At 28.5% G+C, this 20,676-nt stretch overlaps 1 protein-coding gene and 1 long non-coding RNA gene across 2 annotated transcripts in view; one reads left to right on the top strand and one right to left on the bottom strand.

Moving 5' to 3' along the window:
* Nucleotides 1-1,382: 1,382 nt before the first annotated feature.
* On the bottom strand, nucleotides 1,383-3,648 carry LOC136088949 (uncharacterized). The gene is made up of 3 exons (XR_010642663.1): nucleotides 3,530-3,648; nucleotides 2,832-3,068; nucleotides 1,383-2,733 (listed from the first exon to the last, which is right to left on the bottom strand). It is a non-coding gene; the product is annotated as an uncharacterized LOC136088949 (long non-coding RNA).
* A 3,833-nt stretch (nucleotides 3,649-7,481) lies between these two features.
* The window catches only part of LOC100213129 (la-related protein 1), a 67,370-nt gene continuing 54,175 nt past the window's right edge, over nucleotides 7,482-20,676 (top strand). The window contains exons 1-2 of the mRNA XM_065811162.1: nucleotides 7,482-8,092; nucleotides 8,310-8,371. Coding sequence (XP_065667234.1) covers nucleotides 7,918-8,092; nucleotides 8,310-8,371 — 237 coding nt within the window. The 5' untranslated portion in view covers nucleotides 7,482-7,917. The remainder of the gene's footprint in view (nucleotides 8,093-8,309; nucleotides 8,372-20,676) is intronic.

Below are 20,676 nucleotides of genomic sequence, written 5' to 3'. Positions count from 1 at the left end.
TAACCGTATCGAAAGCTTTTGTAAGGTCAATAAAGACTCCCAATACAAACTGTCCTTTAACAAAAAATGAGCTGATGTTGTTCATGAGTTCTATGATTGCATGTTCCGTTGAATGATTTGTTAGAAAATCGTACTAATATTCACTTAAAATTTTGTTTTCTGTTAGATATTTATAGAGTCTATTGTAGATTATTCGTTCAAGAAGCTTGGAGAATACTGGAAGAATTGAGATAGGTCTGTAATTGGTTAATGATGCCGTGTCTCCAGTTTTAAATATTGATAAAATTTTCACTATCTTTAATTTTTCTGGAACAACTCCAGCTCGAATTGATGAGTTAAAAATATTAAAAAGAGGATCTTTTATAAAGAGTAAGATATCTATTATTACATTGCTGGAAACTTTATCAATGCCTGGAGCTTAGTTTTTTTTTAGTCATTTTTTTGCCTCTTCGAACTCTTCTAACTTTAGATCATTATCAGGATGTAAGCTAGTATGGTCAGTAAAATAGTTATTAAATGATTTGTTTGAATTATTTATTTGTAATGCTAAACTGATTGAAAAAATGATAAAAAAAAAAAAAAGATCCTCAAAACTATTTCAAGGCCCCTTAATCCAGCACTGCCCCCCCCCCATATAATTTTTGTTCCTACGGTCCTGAAAATTTGCTGGAAAACAACCTGTATACCTGTTTTTTCAATAACGAATTAAATATTACTTTCCGTATCCCGAATAGCGACAGACGTGATATTTGCAAGTTGTTAGAAAAATCTAATCTTGAGAGCATTGACCAATCTAAGTATAAGGAACATGTTCGCCTAAAAATCTTAATGAGGGAGAAAAATAATAAAGATAAAAGTAGAGATATTCTTTTAGCCACGTTTGATTTGCAAAATGATGTAACATGCCAAAGAGCCGGAGTGAATTCCTTTTATTATCGAAGAAAACATTTTAACGGCATATTTTAGCACGACAAAAACAAAATACTGTGTTTTATGGGTGGAAACATTTTAAGGCAGAAACAGGAACAACTCAGGGGCACGTTGTCATATTTTTTATATTTTTCCAGATATTTTAAAAAAAATAGTTGGTCAATTTTCATAAAAACTATTTTATATGGTAGTTTATTATTTAAAAAGTTATTTAAAAAACAACTTTGGAAAGCTGACCATTTGAGTATAACATGCCACCATTTCTAAAGAAGGCTCAATGGTATGACAACTTGCCCCACCTTCGGGGCAAGTTGTCATGATAAAAGGGGCAAGTTATCATAGTTATATTTTATCACAAGTGTAGGTCTAAAAGCTAAAAAAAATATTTTCAAAAAAAAAACAAGTACTATATTATTCATTTATAATTTAATAAAAATAACATATATTATTTATGCACTAAAACAATTTGAAAATGACCATTAAAAATTATCATCAGAGTCACAATTATGACAAATGTAGCTGGAACCTCCCTGCTGTACATTCTTCATGTGCCCTGCTTGAGCACTTACAACATTTGATCCATTTTTCAGCATCTCTGCTGTTAGCCCAAGTATCCATGCAAGTGATACAGTAGTTTTCATCTTCTGATGATGATAACTCTTGTGTATGCTTTTTTGTTGCTCTGCCCTTTCCCTTTCCTTTAACAGAACTTTTTCATTTTTTTGGCAGTGGCTGTGATGATCTCACAAAATTTTTGAAAGGGGAATTAGTCAATATAGACGAAGTTCTCTTCTTGTGTGTGTTTTTTGAAGGCTGTAAAATCTGTAAATATTTGAGTGTTAAATGGTGGATGACACACGAAGAAAAGCCGCTCAGTATATTATTTGGTGTCATGCTCAATGGAAAAGTATCCTTCACCATTTCTGGTATATTATAAATTATCATACCTTTTTCAGGGTTACTGACCATCCAACTGTTGATGGCTGTATTTAAAGTCTTTTTAAAAGGACCATAGACAGTTCTATCTAGTGGCTGCAACTTGTGGGTGCAATGCGGTGGAAAACTTAACATGATAATTCCATTTGCTGTCGCATATTCTAGTGCATTCATCGATAAGTGCAATAAGTGATTGTCAACTAGTAGCAAAACTGGATGCTCCTTTGAATGCCGCGCATTCTTTGCAAAATGAGTAAGAAATTTACAAAATGTATCTTTCTTCATCCAACCAGATGGATTCGCGTCCCCATCACTGCCAGGTAGTGCAGAAGTTAAAAAATGGTCCCTAATTGACTCTCGGAAATACAAAAAAAAGTAGAATACTGTTACCAATAGCAGAGGAAGCACATGTCTAGGTAACTAAAGCTGAGGTTATTGCCCCAAATTGCTTTTGGCCCTTTCTTGAGATCATTTTATCAGGCTTTTGAACTGTAGTTACTCCTGTTTGTCCATGTTCCAAATATCTGCTGGTTTGAATTGGTGACGTTGAAGACACACCGTCAAAGACGTTGAAGATTATTGAAAAACATTTCAACATTGTGTTTGTTGAAACTTATGGCACGTGCAATGCTTGTGGTCTCTGGAGCTCTTAATGACAATGTTGGATCTTTTTGTAGGAAAGACGTAAACCAATCTCTCACTGCACAATAATTGTCAATCCATGATTGTATTATAGCCAATTAATTTGCATCTGCTAATTGATATGCTAGTTCCCTAACATCTTTTGGTGTAAGGCCAAAGTAAATATCTGAAGCTCTTTGCAAGTAGCTACCGAGTTCAAGATGAAGCTCCTGTGTCAATACTTGTCTGAAATAAAATAAAATGTATACTAGTATAAATACATATTTTATGGAGTCACTTATAATAATTATTATAATCCTTTAAGATATTAACAATCTACAAACCTAGGTTGTACGTAGCAGATGTGAAATGAAGATATTGTCAATTTTTCTTCAAGATCTTTTGTAGAGGCTCTTGACAAATTGCATCGTAGGCTTCTAGAGTTGGTATTAAAATCTTGAGACACCTGGACTATGCTTCTGCCATTTAACTTTACAGCTTTCACTGCTTCAAGGATTGTACATTTAGCAATGGTACCTCTACTGGTTTACCTTTGATAATTGCGAACCATGACTTAAAATCTGATAAAGCAAAAAAAAAAAAGCGTTAGTCTATTTTTTGTTAGTAAACTAATAAAGTCAAGTCCAAGTAAGTATAACTTTATAACTGTCTATAACTATCATTTATTATTGTTTACTTAGGCTTATTAATCTTAAATATTATGCCTAATTCATTTTAGCGATGTTTATTACTTCTTATAAGTATTGTATGTATTATTAACGTTCATTTAAGAGTTTTACAACTATATGAGAGTATGGAGGCAACTTTTTTATATAACAATTTGCCCCACATGGGGTAGATGAAGGTTTGACCTAAATAACTTTTTAAAATATCCTAAATATCCTTGCCATAAATTTGAAAAATTACTAGCACACCTATAAAGAAATTTCCAAAACTATAAACATCTTAATGTATTAAACACAAATATAGCATATTGTTACTGTATTGAACATTTGAACAAAAAAGTTAAAAAGTTACTTACCAACGAAATTTTTACTTTTTTTGGATTTGTAAAAAAAACTATCCGCGCAAATTTCATGAATTCAACTAAGCAGTCAAATTAGTTAAAAATTTTTGACGTAATTAATGGACAGCCCTCTTAATCTTCTTAATTTATCAATTTTTTTCACATATTCAAATAGTAAAAGATTTATGAGCTTCCGTTTGTTTTATACATTTTTTTAAAAGTCTTTAATTTAAGGAAAGAGGCGTGAACTTCCTTTCACATGCTCTTCAGCGGTGCTCTTTGATAAGACCGCAAGGGATCGTCCATAAATTACGCAATGTATAAGATCTTATTAAGCTCTTTTACGCGGCGATTTTCATTAAACTTAATGTGTTATTTTAATTTTTCATTTAACTTAAGGCTCTGCGAGGAAAAACTTTTGATCTTTTTTGATTTGTTTATTAGCGAAATGTAGCGTTGCGTAACTTATGGACGATCCCTAAGAACTTCTTGGAGCATCTAAAATAAAAAAAATAAAAAAAATTCACACTTTTGTATACCGGTTTTTGCATTTAATCTAGTGGTTTTTTGCACGAATCTGGTGGTTTTTTTTCATTTAATCTGGCGTTTTTAAAACTTATATCAATTTTATAAAATTATGAATTGCTTAAATGATTAGTATAAAAAAATATTCTACGTATTCCAGTTAAAAATAAACTTAGATATGTAACAAATAGTTTAATCCAATAGCAATGATTAATAATGATAATAATAATAATAATTAGTAAAAAATCACTTATCAAATCATTTTACACTGTGTTTAATCAATAAAGACTCATGAGAAAGAAATGACATATTTTCAGAAATAATTTATATATATATATATATATATATATATATATATATATATATATATATATATATATATAAATATATATAAAATATACATATATATAAAAAATTCGAAAAAACAAATTTCTAAAAATTACCTTTTAAAAGCCCTAACCCTAACCCTAACTTTTATTCTCTATTAATGTCATCTCCATTAACACATTGCATAACAAAAGATACGCAGTGCCTCACGAAGTTCGAAAGATCATGTTCAGTAATATGCTCACAACCGTTCCTCATTCGTTCTAATAAATCGTTATTTCCGATTGGAGCTATTTGTCCTCTTGTAGTATTCTTAATTTTCGAGAATGTCTCTTTACAAGGATTTAAAAAAGGTGAGTATTAGGGTAAAAAACGAGTATCATAGGAATAACTATCATAAAAATCTGATAATGAATGATGAAAGCTAACGTTATCCATCATCAAGGTAAACTCTTCTTCTTTCTCCAGTATACTTTTAAGTGTATTTAAGAATCCTTTAAAGATACCTGCTGTCCCCCCTACATCAATTATTGCTTCACCGAGGACTGTGTTTAATCATCTTAATGCTAATATTATGGTTATGTTACGACCTCTTGATGACAACACACGTTAATTTAGGGTCGTTCCTCGGAGACTGTATTCGTGGTTTCTTATTATTTGAAGATTGAACGGACTTTCATCCGTATATTTCTGTATCGTTGTTGCAATATCAAGTTTAAATACCATGAATCATATGTTTTTAAACTTCTGTGACAAAATTTTAAAACATATGCTCTTAAAATTTAGTATGTATAATTCAATTTTTTTAACCATCGCCATAATGTAGAGACATTCACATCCATTCCCAATTCTACCTCTATCTCCTTTAGATTATAGTTTCTGTTATCTACAATTAACTCGTGTAGCATTTTTCTTATTTCCTCAGTACAACCTGACTGTCGAAAACCACCTCTAATACCAGAATTGATATTACCTGTTGATATATATTGATGGATCAGGCGTTGTAGTGAAGTCTCACTTCTATACACGAGTTCTGATACTTCTTTTACACTTTTCCCTTCGTTAGTTACAAGATTAATGATCAAATTTTTTACTTTAACATTAATTTCTGAGCCTTGGCTTCGTGCATTATTCATTTTAGAGTTTTAAAAAACTAAAGAGAAAACGCGCTTAAATTTTATATAAGGAAGTTAAATTAAATAAAGCAATAAAACCAAAACTATTTGTCATGATAAAGAAAAACCGCCAGATTAAATGCAAAAAACCGCTAGATTAAATGCAAATACCCGCCAGATTAAATGAAAAAAACCACCAGAATAAATGCAAAAACCGGTAGCCGTTAATTACTGCATATGAATTTACGCTAACTGTACTGATTTCTGTTATCACCACATAAAGTCAATTCAAAAAATATAAAGCAACTTTAATTTCCCTGCTTACATCTAAGAAATCTTTAAGTATGCTCATATTACCAAGGTGCTCATATTACCCTCATCTACCCTATCTAATATTTCTAGACATACTTGCATAATAATATATTCAAAGAGTTTTGTCAAAATAGGTATGATACTAATTTCGCGATAGTTATCTGGATAATCAAAAGATTTTTATAAGATTTGAACATTGGAACACTTATGGTAGTTTATATGTACTCTGCGACCAATACATTAACAAAGATATTGAAAATTTTAGAAAGCCATATTAGGAGGTCACTATTAAAAGAGTATTTCCACTGAGTTCATGTGACCTTGACGATGTCGGAGATCGATAAAAGTATTTCATTTAAGAGTTGTGGAATATGAAGGTGTTTGTAATTGTTGTTAATAATTGTGGAAGTGTTCAAAGTCGTATTAAAGTTTTGTAGAAAGTCTTCTACAATTTCTTTTTTAAGTTATAGGGTGCTATTCAAGTTTTGCTAAAAATTTACGTGCAGGCAAATGATGGCGTGTAGGCAAATGATGGCGTGCAGGCAAATGATGGTGTGTAGGCAAATGATGGCGTGTAGGCAAATGGCCTAATCAAAAAGAAGACAAAAAGAGTCTTATCATCGAATCCTGTTCATATTGTCGCCGTCACAAAAATAAAAAGATAAGATAAAATAGTATTAAATACAAATATTACAAATCTTTAACAAGTAAGATATGAATAATAGTTAAAGATTTTTTTTTAATCACTAAATAAATTAAATCAAAATAAGTGACTTTTTCCAATTTGCTAATTTTGTACATTTATTTTTAAAAGAAATTTTTTAAATCGAATTCTTTATCTAATAAAAACGGTTTAGATTCTTTTTTGAACTATTTTGAAGCGTATTTTAAAACGACTTTATTCCTAAAAATCTATGTTTATATAAAATCGGTAAAGTTTATATTAAACCTTACCGATTGGTAAGGGGTTTACCTTAATAATTACCTTTTATACTTATATAAATGTTTTTAAACTTTATTTTAAAATAATTGATTCAAAATTGTTTGAAACAATACCAATAATTTTGAAAGGAAGAAATTCACTTTTGTCCAAAACCTTACCTAAAACAACCTTCCTAAGTTGGTTTCATTAACATTTCTATTATTACATTTTTTATTACATGATTTTTTTAAATTAATTTTTTTAGTTTAAAATTAATATTTTAAAATAAACTTAAAAAAAAAAATAATAATAACTTTGTTTAACCCATAATGAATTCAGGAGCATGTGCACCCCCCCCCCAATCCTCCCGAAAAAGTTCATAATCAAGTCGGTTTTTTCAGGAATATAGTCGGCAATTTATTCGGCATTTGACACATTTCATTATTTTTTAGTAAGTCGGCATTTTTTAAGGATTCAACCCCATTATTTTATTTCTAAAATCGCCTCTCAATGAAATAATAAAGGTTTGTACAAAGTTTCCAGATTTTTTGTAATTTAACTGTGTGATGCACCTTAGCTATTTATAGTAGATTAGAGTTTTACTTACTTTACTAGATTTAGAGTTTACAAAAAAATACACGCAAGTTTTGAAAACAATGGTTATTGTCAACGTGTAAAACAATTTTATAGAGTTACTAAGTATAATACACATTGTATGTATGTATTTATTTATGTAATAATGTACCTTTTTTATATAATATAAACTGAACAACATATTAGGTTACTACTTTGATGGTCGTTGTCGTTGAAATTAGCGTTTTACACGTTTAAAAGCCACACGTATAAATTTAATTATGCATTTTAAACACCATCTTTGCATAAATTAAATATTTGTGAAAGACCTATCACATGGCGCAGGGACGAAACAACGTATTATATTGATTTAATATTTATTACAAAAATGAAGAGCCATGCTCGCAGAATTCATAGTTTTTAGGGATGAAGCTACCTTTTTGCCAGGAATTAAAAGACTGGATTTTTTTCCGCATTTTGTTTAGCGTTTTAAATACTTAGACTTATTCAGTTTTGTTTATGGTAACTCAGAAAATTAGATTTGCGTTGTAGAAGGTTTATTTATAAATATTACACAAAGCTCGAAGCTTAGGTTTATTGAGTACGAGAATATTATATCTCGCTTCAATATGGTTGAGATAAAAGCTGAAAGCAAAAAAGATCCAAATACAAAACATTCTATTAAAGAGAGTAATAAAAAAATGGGTCTTATTGACCCAGGTGATAAAACTGGCAAAGAAATTGTGCACGATAAGAACACATCGTCCACTAAAAATGTGTGGAAAAAGACTGGAGCTGACCATGGTATGCTTTCTCCTTTCTCTATGCTGGATTTGATTTAAGCAGTCTATAAAATGTTCTATGCATCCTTTTTATGTCACATGGGACAAAATTGATTTTTATATGTAAATAGTTAGAAGGAAGGTTTGTTGTAGAAAGTTAGTTAATCAGCAAATTTTTGTAGTCGATATAAACAAATTCTTTTTTTCAAACATAAACTATTAAAAATCTTTTTTTACAGTTGGTGTTGGAAATTATATAAAACAAATTGAAGTATTGAGTCTAGAAGAACCAAATACAAAGGTACTTTTTGAAGAAGTTAAAAGAACTAATTAAATAGTTTGTGTCAATTATATTTTACAAAAAAACAATTTAATTTTTCTGAAATTAATTGTGTAATATACATTATAATATATATACAATATTTAAGCAGTCTACAGTAAAGTTATTTCTTTTTTCTAAGAAATAGTGTATAATGTAGAAACACATTTCCATAAGTTAATAATAATAAATTATAATAGTAAATTTTTGTTAGGACAGCTTATATATTTATTATAATATTAACAGTTGTTTATGATAAAAAATCAATAACAACAATAATAAATATTTTAACATGTTTCTACAAATAAGTATGCAATTAAAATTATTTTGCTAATTGTAGATATACCCTTTTTAGTAGTAAAAATTTATTCCTGACAATGTGTCAGTAAATAGGTATGCTTAGTTTGCTAGTATAAGTCTGGGATGTAACAAAAAGTTTTATTAATCTCACTTTTTATGATTCAGGAATCATACAAAGATTTCTACCATATTTTCATCTGAAACACAAACCTTGTCAAACAAGAAGAAAAACTAAATAACAGAAAAATTAAAAACTGTAATATATAATATATATTACAGTTTTTAATTTTTGATTTTATTGTATATATATATATATATATATATTATATATATATATATATAGATATATATATATATATATATATATATATATATATATATATATATATAAAAGTTTTAAAATATATCTTAACAAAAATTTTTTTCATTTAACACTGTTTCATCAATAAACACTCATCAGAAATGGATTTCCGATGAGTCTTTATTTATGAAACACAGTGTTAAATAAAATTTTTTTTTGTTAAGTGACTTTCAACTACTTTATAATTGCTCTGTTCTTTTAAGAACATTGAGCACTCTATTTTGCAGAATACATTTTAAAATTGTTAATATATATATATATATATATATATATATATATATATATATATATATATATATATATATATATATATATATATATATATATATATATATATATACATACTCGCTATAGCTTATACAAGATTCTATATATAATCTATATATATATATATATAGATTATATATATATTTAAACCACTTTAAAATGTATTCTACACAATAGAGTGCTCAATGTTCTTAAAAGAACAGAGCAGTTATATATCATTAGTAGAAAATCACTTAAGAAAAAAAAAAAAAAAAATTTTGTCAAGTGATTTTCTACTAAAAATATATATAGATTGTATATATATGCATATATATATATATGTATATATATATATATATATATATATATATATATATGTATATATATATATATATGTATATATATATATATATATATATATATATATATATATAATATATATATATATTATATATATATTATATAATAATATATATATATATAATATATAGATTATATAATATATATATATATATATTATATATATTATTATATATATCTATTATATATATAATATATATATATATATATAATATATATATATATATATATATAATAACTGTATTCCTCTAACCACTGTATTACTCTAATTACTGTATACTCTAACCACTGTGCCACGGCTAGTGGCCGTGGCACAGTGGTTAGAGCATTTGCTTTATAAGCAGGAGATCCAGGTTCAAAACAAGCTCTGGACAAATTTTTGCGTCACGATAAGGAAGGAGGCGTGAAATTCCTGATTAAATGCACTTCCGCGGTGCAGGCATTAAAGCCCACAACTTTTGCCTTTCTCAATCCCTAACTCAAATAGTCAACTTTCCAACTCGCTTTCCTGACAACCCGAATCATCTACCGAATACCTCTACTCGACTTATGTCTTGTTTCTGATCCTAGTCAGTGCTCAGTTTCTCCACATTCACCCTTAGGTTCTTCTGATCACAGTTTGATCTCTCTAAAACTAATATCTCATACTTCTTCATCACCTGAATCCCCCTATTATCGAACCTCTTACAACTACAGTAAAGTTGACTGGGATTCTTTCCGTGAATTTCTTTGTGATGGCCCTTGGGTAGAAATCTTTTGTCTTCCTGTCGACAAATGTGCTTCTTACATAACTTCGTGGGTTCAGGCTGGCATAAAATCTTTTATTCTATCATGACGATTCCAGGTCAAGCCTCACTCTCCTCCATGGTTTTCCTCACACTGTGCTGCTGAGATTGCCAATCATAACTCGTAATCTCGTATCTTATCTCAAAAATTGGGCTCTCGTGACTTCTGGAGAATCTTTATTGATATCAATAATAAGGGCAAATTTGTAATTCCACCTCTCTTGTATGGTTCAGACTTTGTCACCTCACCTAAAGACAAAGCCGAATTGTTTGCTAAAAACTTTTCATCAATATCATCTCTTGATTCCACTTGTTTCGTTCTACCTGATATTGTCAACAAACAGGTTGATCCATTGCTTGACATTCATATCACTCCAGCATCTGTATCTAAAGTGATTTCCTGTCTAGACTCTTCTACAGCTTGTGGCCCGGACAACATACCTGTTATTGTCTTGCAGAAGTGTTCTTCAAAGCTGTCGTCTATACTCTCAAAACTATTCAACAAGTGCTTATCAGAGTCTTGTTTTCCAGCCTGCTGGAAAGCGGCATCTGTTATCCCTATTTTTAAAAATTCTGGAGAGCGATCCGATTCGTCTAACTACCGTCCCATAAGTCTTCTTCCTATCATAAGCAAGGTTTTTGAATCTTTAATTAACAAACACTTAATTTCTCATCTTGAATCTAATAACTTCAATACCATCAATATGGATTTCGATCTTCTCGTTCTACAGCTGATGTGCTAACAGTAATAACTGACAGGTTTTATCGTGCATTAGATGAAGGTGGAGAGGTTAAGGCCATTGCTCTTGACATTTCAAAAGCTTTTGATAAAGTTTGGCATGCTGGTCTTCTCCATAAGCTTTCTTCTTATGGTGTATCCGGCAACATCTTTAAGATCATTGAATCCTTCCTTTCCAATCGTAGCATAAAAGTTGTCCTCGATAGACAACACTCTTCTTCTTATTCTGTAACTTCTGTAAAGGGGTTCCTCAAGGTTCTATCCTTGGCCCTATACTCTTTTTAATTCACATTAACGATCTTCCAGATATTCTCACATCTAAGGTGGCATTGTTTGCTGATGATACTACCATTTATTCTTGTCGTGATAAGAAACCAACACCCTCTGATTGCTTGGAGGGGGCATTTGAGCTTAAAAAGGATCTCACTTCTGCTACAGCATGGGGCTCACAGTGGCTGGTGAACTTCAACACAGATAAAACTCAATTTTTTTCAGCCAATCGTTATCGCAATAATTTAGATTTTCCTATATTTATGAACGGTGATGTACTCAATGAGTCACCTACTCTTCATCTTCTTGGATTAACTCTTACTTCCAATCTTTCTTGGAAACTATATATCAAATCAGTTGCAAAATTAGCATCTGCTAAGGTTGCATCTCTTTATCGAGCTCGTCACTTTCTTACTTCGGATTCTATTCTCTATCTCTATAAATCTCAAATCCGGCCTTGTGTGGAATGCTGTTGCCATTTCTGGGGCGGATCTTCTAATGATGCCCTTTCTCTTTTAGGCAAGGTGCAAAAACGCATTGTAAACTATAAAATACTATAATGGGCACTGCTCTAAAGAGCTAGCGTCTCTTTTGCTATCTACTAAAATTCATTCTCGTGTTACTCGTCATTCAATTAGGTCTGATTTTTTTTCTGTGACTGTTCCTAAGTGCTACAAAAAAGCTTATTCGTCTAGTTTTTTTCCTCGAACATTTGTTCTTTGGAATTCGCCTACTTCATCTTGCTTTCCTGATTCATATAATTTGCAATCTTTTAAGTCGTCCGTCAATTGTTATCTTGCTTTACAATCTTCATCTTTTTTTGTTCAGTAATTTCCAACTTTAATTAGTGGCTGCTTGCAGCCTTGTTGGAAACGAGATGTTTAAAAATATATATATATATATATATATATATATATATATATATATATATATATATATATATATATAATTTATATATACAAATATGTTGATATATGTATATATATATATATATATATATATATATATATATATATATATATATATATATATATATATATATATATATATATATATATATATATATATATATATATATATATATATATATATACACACACACATTTGATGACTTTAAAGACAAAATTTTTGTCCGACTTATAAGCTTTTCAAATAATAAACTAAAAACTAAAGTTTAAAATAACCTTATCTGGTTTGAGATCTGAGACACAACACTAGCTAATCGGAATGCTATTTTTTCATTTCTGTTATCTACAGCAAGATAAATGTGTATGCTTGATGTACTTTTTTGGTCCAGATTTATCATTTAACTGAAAGACGAACCCTTCAGGAAAGTTATAAAAGGTCTTGTAATGCAATAATTTGTATTTGGATGCAAACAAGCTTACCAACACACCGGCTTTTTGGCTTTTTTTGGATGCAAACAAGCTTACCAACACACCGGCTTTTTGGCTTTTTTTGTCAGAAAGCTGTCAAAACTACATCAGAACTATCTAACTCTAAAGGTACACAGAAAATGACAACAAGAAAGCAACAGGATAAAATAAGACATAAAAATAAAGATAAGTGACAATGGATAATATGGCATAACTACAGAGTAAAAATGATTGAGAGACAATAGTTACAGAGCTTCTTAAAGGTGCATGTGTTAGCATTGAAGAAGCTCTGAGAACTGAAGTGGTTTAGATTGCTGTTTAGATGTCATTGAAGTTTTCCCTTCAAATGTTTTCACGTCTCTGTTTGGTCCAACTGAAGGTCTGTTCACTGTACTATTCAAGCTGTTTCAGAAACAATGACCATCAATGAACCAAGATACTTATTTTACAGCAACCAATTAACTAATGGAGGATTAAATATTATAGAACATGCAACAAGGAATGATTGTCTATTTACCAGGTGCTTTGATTGTCTATATGCAGCAGCCAAGGAATATTATTTAGGAATTTTTATGTTTATCCTTCTGGTTTCTTGGTGGACAAAAATGCAGCAAGAAATTTTGAATGCCCTGCCTAACACATACATGATGAGTGGCATAATGCATTTTGATTATTTTATTGGGGCAGGCCCTTGCATTTTTGCTTTATGATACTCTTTCGCTATTACATAATCAAGGTAATGACACTCTTTTAGCCACATTTTTAGTTCTCCTTAATGTATTTTATCTGTAGCATAATCAGACTTGAAAGCGATTATTCTTTTAGCATGGTTATACTGAAAATTATTTACATAAACAAAAACATGACACCTTCAATTCATACTTTCCTAAAACATTACTGATAACTCATAGTTATAACACTCCAATTAAGTATTTCTATTATACAACTTATACATATGTCAAAATCATGATAACTAGCTGTCATGACTCGTAAAATACCATTCTTAGGAATCTATTTCACACTGACCTATCTATACTTAATTATTTCTATACTTAATCCTTACTTCATTATTTTTTATTAAGGGGTAGAAAAATAACTATATACATATAGGAAAACTATACTTATTGTTTACTATTTAAAGCTATCAAAATTTTCTATTATAAATAACTTTAAAAAACTTTAAACGTTTTGGTATACATTGCTATTTATCAAAGGATTGATATTAGTACCAGTCTAAATAGTATTTAGAATACCTTCTTGAAATGTGTTAATTACCATCGGTATAAAAAGTTTCAAAAAATATGAGATGACTTAAATATGTGGAATAACAGACTTACCATGACCCGTATAATACTGATCATGGTAAGTCTATTCCATACTGACCATGTAATAAGGGTTTATTTTCGCTTTATTTCAATAATTTTTAAAAAAGAGAAAAATCTTTGTTTTGAGTTAATGATTAATTTTCATTACTTTATAGCTTCTGTAAATTTCTATAAAAAAAACATAACAAAAAAAAATTGGGGGCGGGATTATTTTTTTCTTTAGCATAAGTACCAAATAATTTTTTTTCCAGATCTGCAGCTTATTAAGACTCTTGCCCTGTTAATTTTAAAAAAAAGTTTGCATATAAAATCTTTTTTCTATAAGAAAGAAAATTGTCTCTTTATTGCGCATACTTAACTAATTACTAAGCACATTAATAACTTAAGTATCATTATCATGACGTATATACAATAAATTTTTAACAGTGTTAACATGTTTTTAGAAATTTTTAAAGCTTTTGAATGTTTTTAGAATTTTAAAAAAGCTTTTTAAAAAATTCTCTCCCTTTTGTTTATTATAGTATATAATATCTTTATATATGTTATGCATATAATATCTATAGGGTTTGAAAAGTACAAAGTTACTTTGTATTCTAGAAAATCAGAAAAATTAAAAAAAAAATTAAGTGTGTAAACAAAAGGGTTTAAACCCACTCTAAGCACTTTAACCACTTTGACATGCTGTAATATCATCTTTTAACACTGTTTAATAAACAAAAGACTTATTATTTATTTATTAAACTTTATGAAACAGCATATAAGTGATATAAATCAAAATTAAGGAGATATTGCTGCAATAAAATTTTTAAGTAAAAGTAAATCCGTAAAATTTGATAAATTTTATAATAATTTACATAACTTGAAGTTTACATGTTACAGGGTTCCTGCCAATATTTTAAGGTGGATTTCCCTGATATTTGCCTGATCCACTATCTGTTTTCCTTGATTTAATTTAAAGTTACTAAAACTCAACTTCAAAAAAACCAGACTTGGATTCTTTTGGAAAAAACATCTTTAATAGCAAAAATGTTAACAACCCGCATTTGAAGTATTAAGATAAGTTTATAAAACTATTTGCTGAATAAAATTTTATATTACGTGTACAATATAAAACTTACTTACATTACGTAGGTTTGATGAAGAGCCATTTTCCCTGATTTTTCCATTATTTAACATAATTTTTCTGACTATTCCCTAATTTTTTTGTAGATTTCTGAATTCTCTTATCTGGCAGACATTCTGGGTTAGATATTTGCATAGACTTTTGTTCACAAATGATAAAATATGATAATCATTACGGATTGTGGTTTCGAAAAAATGCATAATATCTTTGTAAAATTAAAGTTATTTTTATTTACACAATTGTTAACAAATTAACAAAACATAACATATTTCAATAGTTTTAAATTGTATATCTATATTGAACAAACACATCATTTTAGATTAATCTTAAAAACATAATCAAGTAAAAAAAGGAAAAAATACACCACATGTATTAACTGGAAATCAATTTATTTATACATAATAACAAAACAAAATATATAAAGAAAAGTATATCTACAAAAATATGTCACTAAATTAGCATTATTAATTGGTAGATTAACCAACTACACAGTAGTGGGAAAAAAAACTACACGTTTTTTTTCCCACCACTCTCTCATACTTTACTTTCTACAGGATCTACACTATATTTAATAAAAATATTAAAGGTGTTGGGGAGAGTTTTTGCCCTAATTTTAAGCTCACACCTTATGTGCCTTATGAGATGTGGGCCCTCTATTTGTTCTGCAAAATGCTGAAAGAGCATTGTAAGATGTCTGAAATGAAAAAAAAAAAATTGATGACATGATAAAAGAAGTGAAATTATTAAAGATTAACTCTGCAAACCAATTTACTTGTTGCTGATATTTTTTCTAGAGCATTGTTAAAAATAGTCAAAATCTGTAGGAAAAGACATTTATTGCAAAGACAATTAGCTGTTACACAAAATAACAAAAACACAATAGCTATCGGTGCAAACAGTTTTGTAATTCGACCGGAAAATAAAATTATTCTTACCTTGATTGTGACTAATTTCTTTTTAAACTATCAGCTAATGATCAACATATTAAATTTAAAATAATTAAAATTTACTAAGTTAAAACCATATTTTACCAGTAGATAAAGTAAACATGATAGTTGGAGAGCACCAAAGAAGAACTAAAGAAATTAAATAACAAATAAAGAAATTGAATAACAACTAAATTTAAAATTTTTTTTATTCATAATATTTGCAGTTAAACATGAAAAATAACTTCGATCATGAGATAGTAAAGGTAAAGTTATAAAAACAAACAAAAAATAAAACAAAGAATAAAATTAAAAAAAGAACTTAGTAAAATGTTATTTTTTTATAAGTATAATCCTTTTAATTAAAAACAATGTTTACTTGAAAAGATAAGGACACATCGATAAAGAACATACAACACAGTGAAAAATTGATTTTTAAGTTCTTTCATATTGTAAGTACTTATTAGATACCTATGAATATTTAATTCAATGATAACTGTTGATTATTATGAAAATTATTAACTGCAATTTAAAGTATTTACAAAGTCTTAAATGATAACATATTATTTTGACACAGAATCATAAACTCTGTCACAGCAGCTCTTAAAACATTTTAATATTTTGCATGCTCTGCTGACTTAAATTTTAATGGTGTTTAGTGTAAAATCAAAATGTATAACTTTTCGACAAAATTTTTTTATAAACTTAACTTAACAATAATTTAAATAATATTAAAAGGAAAAAAAATTTAGTATTTTTTAACAAATTTATAAATTTAAAAACAAAATTTAAAAAATAGATCAATAAAAGTATACATATATAACTAAAAACATTTAAATACTATTTTTAGATGTAGTAAAGTATTTTTTATTTGTCGAGATCAATTTTAATACATCACCTACAAAACAGTACATGTTTCATTAACTAAAACATTAAAAAAATGAAACTTTAGTAACTTTAGTAAACAGATTAAAATATTACCAAATATACATACTATTTATAAATAAAAGTATATTAAATAATTATAATATTTATGATAATAGAGATGTTCAAAGATATTTCAGAGACCTATAAAAGTTAAATAAGAAATTCAAATACTTACTGCGTGCACATCTACAATGCCTCATGTATTAAGTTAAAAGCGATCAAGTGGACTCTTCCAATACTATAGTTTTATAGTTAATTTTTTAGTTTATTGTATTCTAAATATATATACATATTATATTCCCCTATTCTTTAAGCGAACTAAACTTATTTGGAAATTTTACTTTTTCCATATCTTTAAAATTTATATGAGTTTATATGAGAATGAAATAAAATTTATATGAAATTTATATGAGAATAAAATAAAATTTATATGAAATTTATATGAGAATAAAATAAAATTTATATGAAATTTATATGAGAATAAAATAAAATTTATATGAAATTTATGACAATATTTGCATAAACTTTCATTCAAATATTCTTATAGAAAAGTGTTGAGAGACTCTTTCTCCCTATTATCTCAGATTCAATGGCTGCCTTGGGTTTTGTGCAAACAAGCACAAATGAGCATTACTACTACTACTACTACTACTACTACTACTACTACTACTACTACTACTACTACTACTACTACTACTACTACTACTACTACTACTACTACTACTACTACTACTACTACTACTTCTACTACTACTACTACTACTTCTACTACTACTACTACTACTACTACTACTACTACTACTACTACTACTACTACTACTACTACTACTACTACTACTACTACTACTAACACTACTACTACTACTACTACTACTACTACTACTACTACTACTACTACTACTACTACTACTACTACTACTACTACTACTACTACTACTACTACTACTAAAACTAAGTTTGGCAATAATATATAGTGATGACATTTGCACTACTGCAGGCCTTGTTAAGAAGCATTTTGCAGCTTGTATTTTACATACAAAGTGGCAATTTAGTTATGCGTTAAGCAAAAACTTTTATTTTGGAATATTTTAAATTATCTTTTAATATGGTTCATATTAAAAGATAATTTAATGATATTTATTCAGAAAATATTAGGTTGTAAAAAAAAAGCATTTAACTGAAACTTTGATTTTTTTTGTTAAAGGGATCCCAAATCTCTGAGACATGTTGTATTCATTTTAAAGAGAATGATAAAAAAAAGTTTGGGCTAAATTTTTTTGATTAAAACAAAAGAATAAATGCTACTAAGAAAAACAAACTTTTTTATTTTGATTAAAGCTTGTCTTTTCCGTTGTTGTTTGCTAAAAAGTCAGCATAATATACGCCACAATTTGTAGACTTGATAATTTATTCAAACGCATTTTATTCCCAAGAGTTTTAGTACATGACATCATTTACTTTTTTGTTTGTACTGCTTGTACTGAAACTCTAAGGAATAAAACATGCTTGAATAAATTATCAAGTCTACAGATTGTGGCGTATATTATGCTGACTTTTTAGCCTACAACAGAACAGAGAAGGCAAGCTTCGACTAAAATAAAAATGTTAGTTTTTCTTGGTATGCATTTATTTTTTTGTTTTAATCAAAAAAATTTAGCCCAAACATTTTTTTTTAATCATTCTCTTTATTATGAACATAACATGTCTCGGAGGTTTGGGATCCTAAAGAAACTGATTTTTTAATTTAAGTTTTTTTAGTTAAATGACTTTAAGCTATATATGATACTAAAAATTAAATATTCAAGTTTTGTTTTGAAGGAATGTAAAGTAGTTAGTAAAACGTAAAATGTAAAATTTTGTTTTAAATGTAAATTAGTTTTGCCATATTTGTTAAAGAAATTTTTTTCTTATCGCCTGCTAACTAATTCATTATGTAAAACATAATTCTTTCTATCATAGATTATATTATGTAAAAACCAATAAAAAGCTTTTTTTTTTTAATAAAGAGAGAAGTATTTTTGTTTAAAATCTATCTATAAATTGTTTATAATCTTTTTTAAAAATAGTTCATTAAATACGTAAAAAAATATAAATCAATAAATTGTGACAAACAAACAAAAGGTCATGTTAAGTAAAAGATTGTTTTAGTAAATAAATTATAAAGAAATATAATGGTTTTAAATACCAAATATAAATTTCATCAGTAATTTTTACAACATTTGCTTTCTTGTCGGTTTGTTTATTTTTATTTTTGGTGTCTTGGTGTCCTTTGGTCCCATGAAATAAACTATTTCATGGGAGTAAAGGACTTTGTGTATATACATTAGGATTATGACTTTTTTTTTAAAAAAAAAAAAAAAAATTCCTGTGTCATAAATTGATAAACTTTTGTTAGAAAACATTAAAAACATGTTCAATTCCTCTAGGTTGTAAAAAAAGGTCATCCCGCAATTAAAGTTACGAATCGTCATTTATTTAATCTTGTTACTGCTACTACTAATACGTGTGGCTTTGCTGAAAATCATTTAAAACTTGTATAGATTAGAAGTGTTCAGAACTTAAGAACATTTTGGAAAATTCCAGAATATTTTGGATGATTTTAGAACATTCTGGAACAATTAAGAATATTCTAGAACATTCTGGATCAATTTAGAATATTCTAGAACAATTTAGAATATTCTAGAACAATTTAGAATATTTTAGAACAATTTAGACCATGTATATATAGCTGCTTGTCTAATTTTATAGTTATTACAGAAGCAACATGGCAGCGTGCGAAGAAATTTCCAAAGAAGTCATCAAATTGTGGAAGAATAAACTGAATTTTCCTCATGTATTTGATCAAGTTATTTGAGCAAAGCTTGATAAAAACTGAAATATTATGATGAATGTGTCAAGCGGGAAAGCTATTAAGCCCTTAATGAAATTTTTGATATTACCAAAGTGGATGGACCATTTATCTTCCGAGAACAAGCAGTTGTACCATCTCCAAGTGGAAAGCAAAGGAACAGTGGGATACTCTACAAGCCAAGCGGCCAGTAGAGAAACGATCCATCCCTCTAAAAGACAAAAACTTACTAATAGATCATCCAACTCATCATCTTACTATCCTGGTTTTAGTGATTCTGACTCTGAATATGAAAACGAAGAAGAATAAGACAAGACTACTCCTACACCAAGCAAAAACCATCATAAAAGCAAAATTGCAGTCAGCATGGTGACCTACACAAGAGTATCAACAAACAAAGCTGCTAACATTTTTTTTTTAAAATAATTCACCTCCCCAAGGCCGAGAAGGCCACTGCAGATGAGGAGGCTACTTGTGGTTATAACCCTCTTTCAACTCTACAACTCCGAATCACAAACCTTGACAAACAAGGCCGCTGCGTGGAGAAACAAGTTGAAACATATGCAAGCAATTAGCTATTGAAGGCATTGATATCCCAACTCCATGTCAATCAGCTATTTACAAGTCATCAATCAAAGAGGCAATCAAGCTGAAAAAAGTAATGACTGAAAAGTTGCATATGAAAAGTTGGTCCTTACACT

The sequence above is a fragment of the Hydra vulgaris genome, chromosome 12 (genome assembly GCF_038396675.1).
Source record: "Hydra vulgaris chromosome 12, alternate assembly HydraT2T_AEP".
NCBI lineage: Eukaryota > Metazoa > Cnidaria > Hydrozoa > Anthoathecata > Hydridae > Hydra > Hydra vulgaris.
Note: the sequence above shows the minus strand (reverse complement) of the source record. Positions and strands in the feature narration are given on the sequence as shown.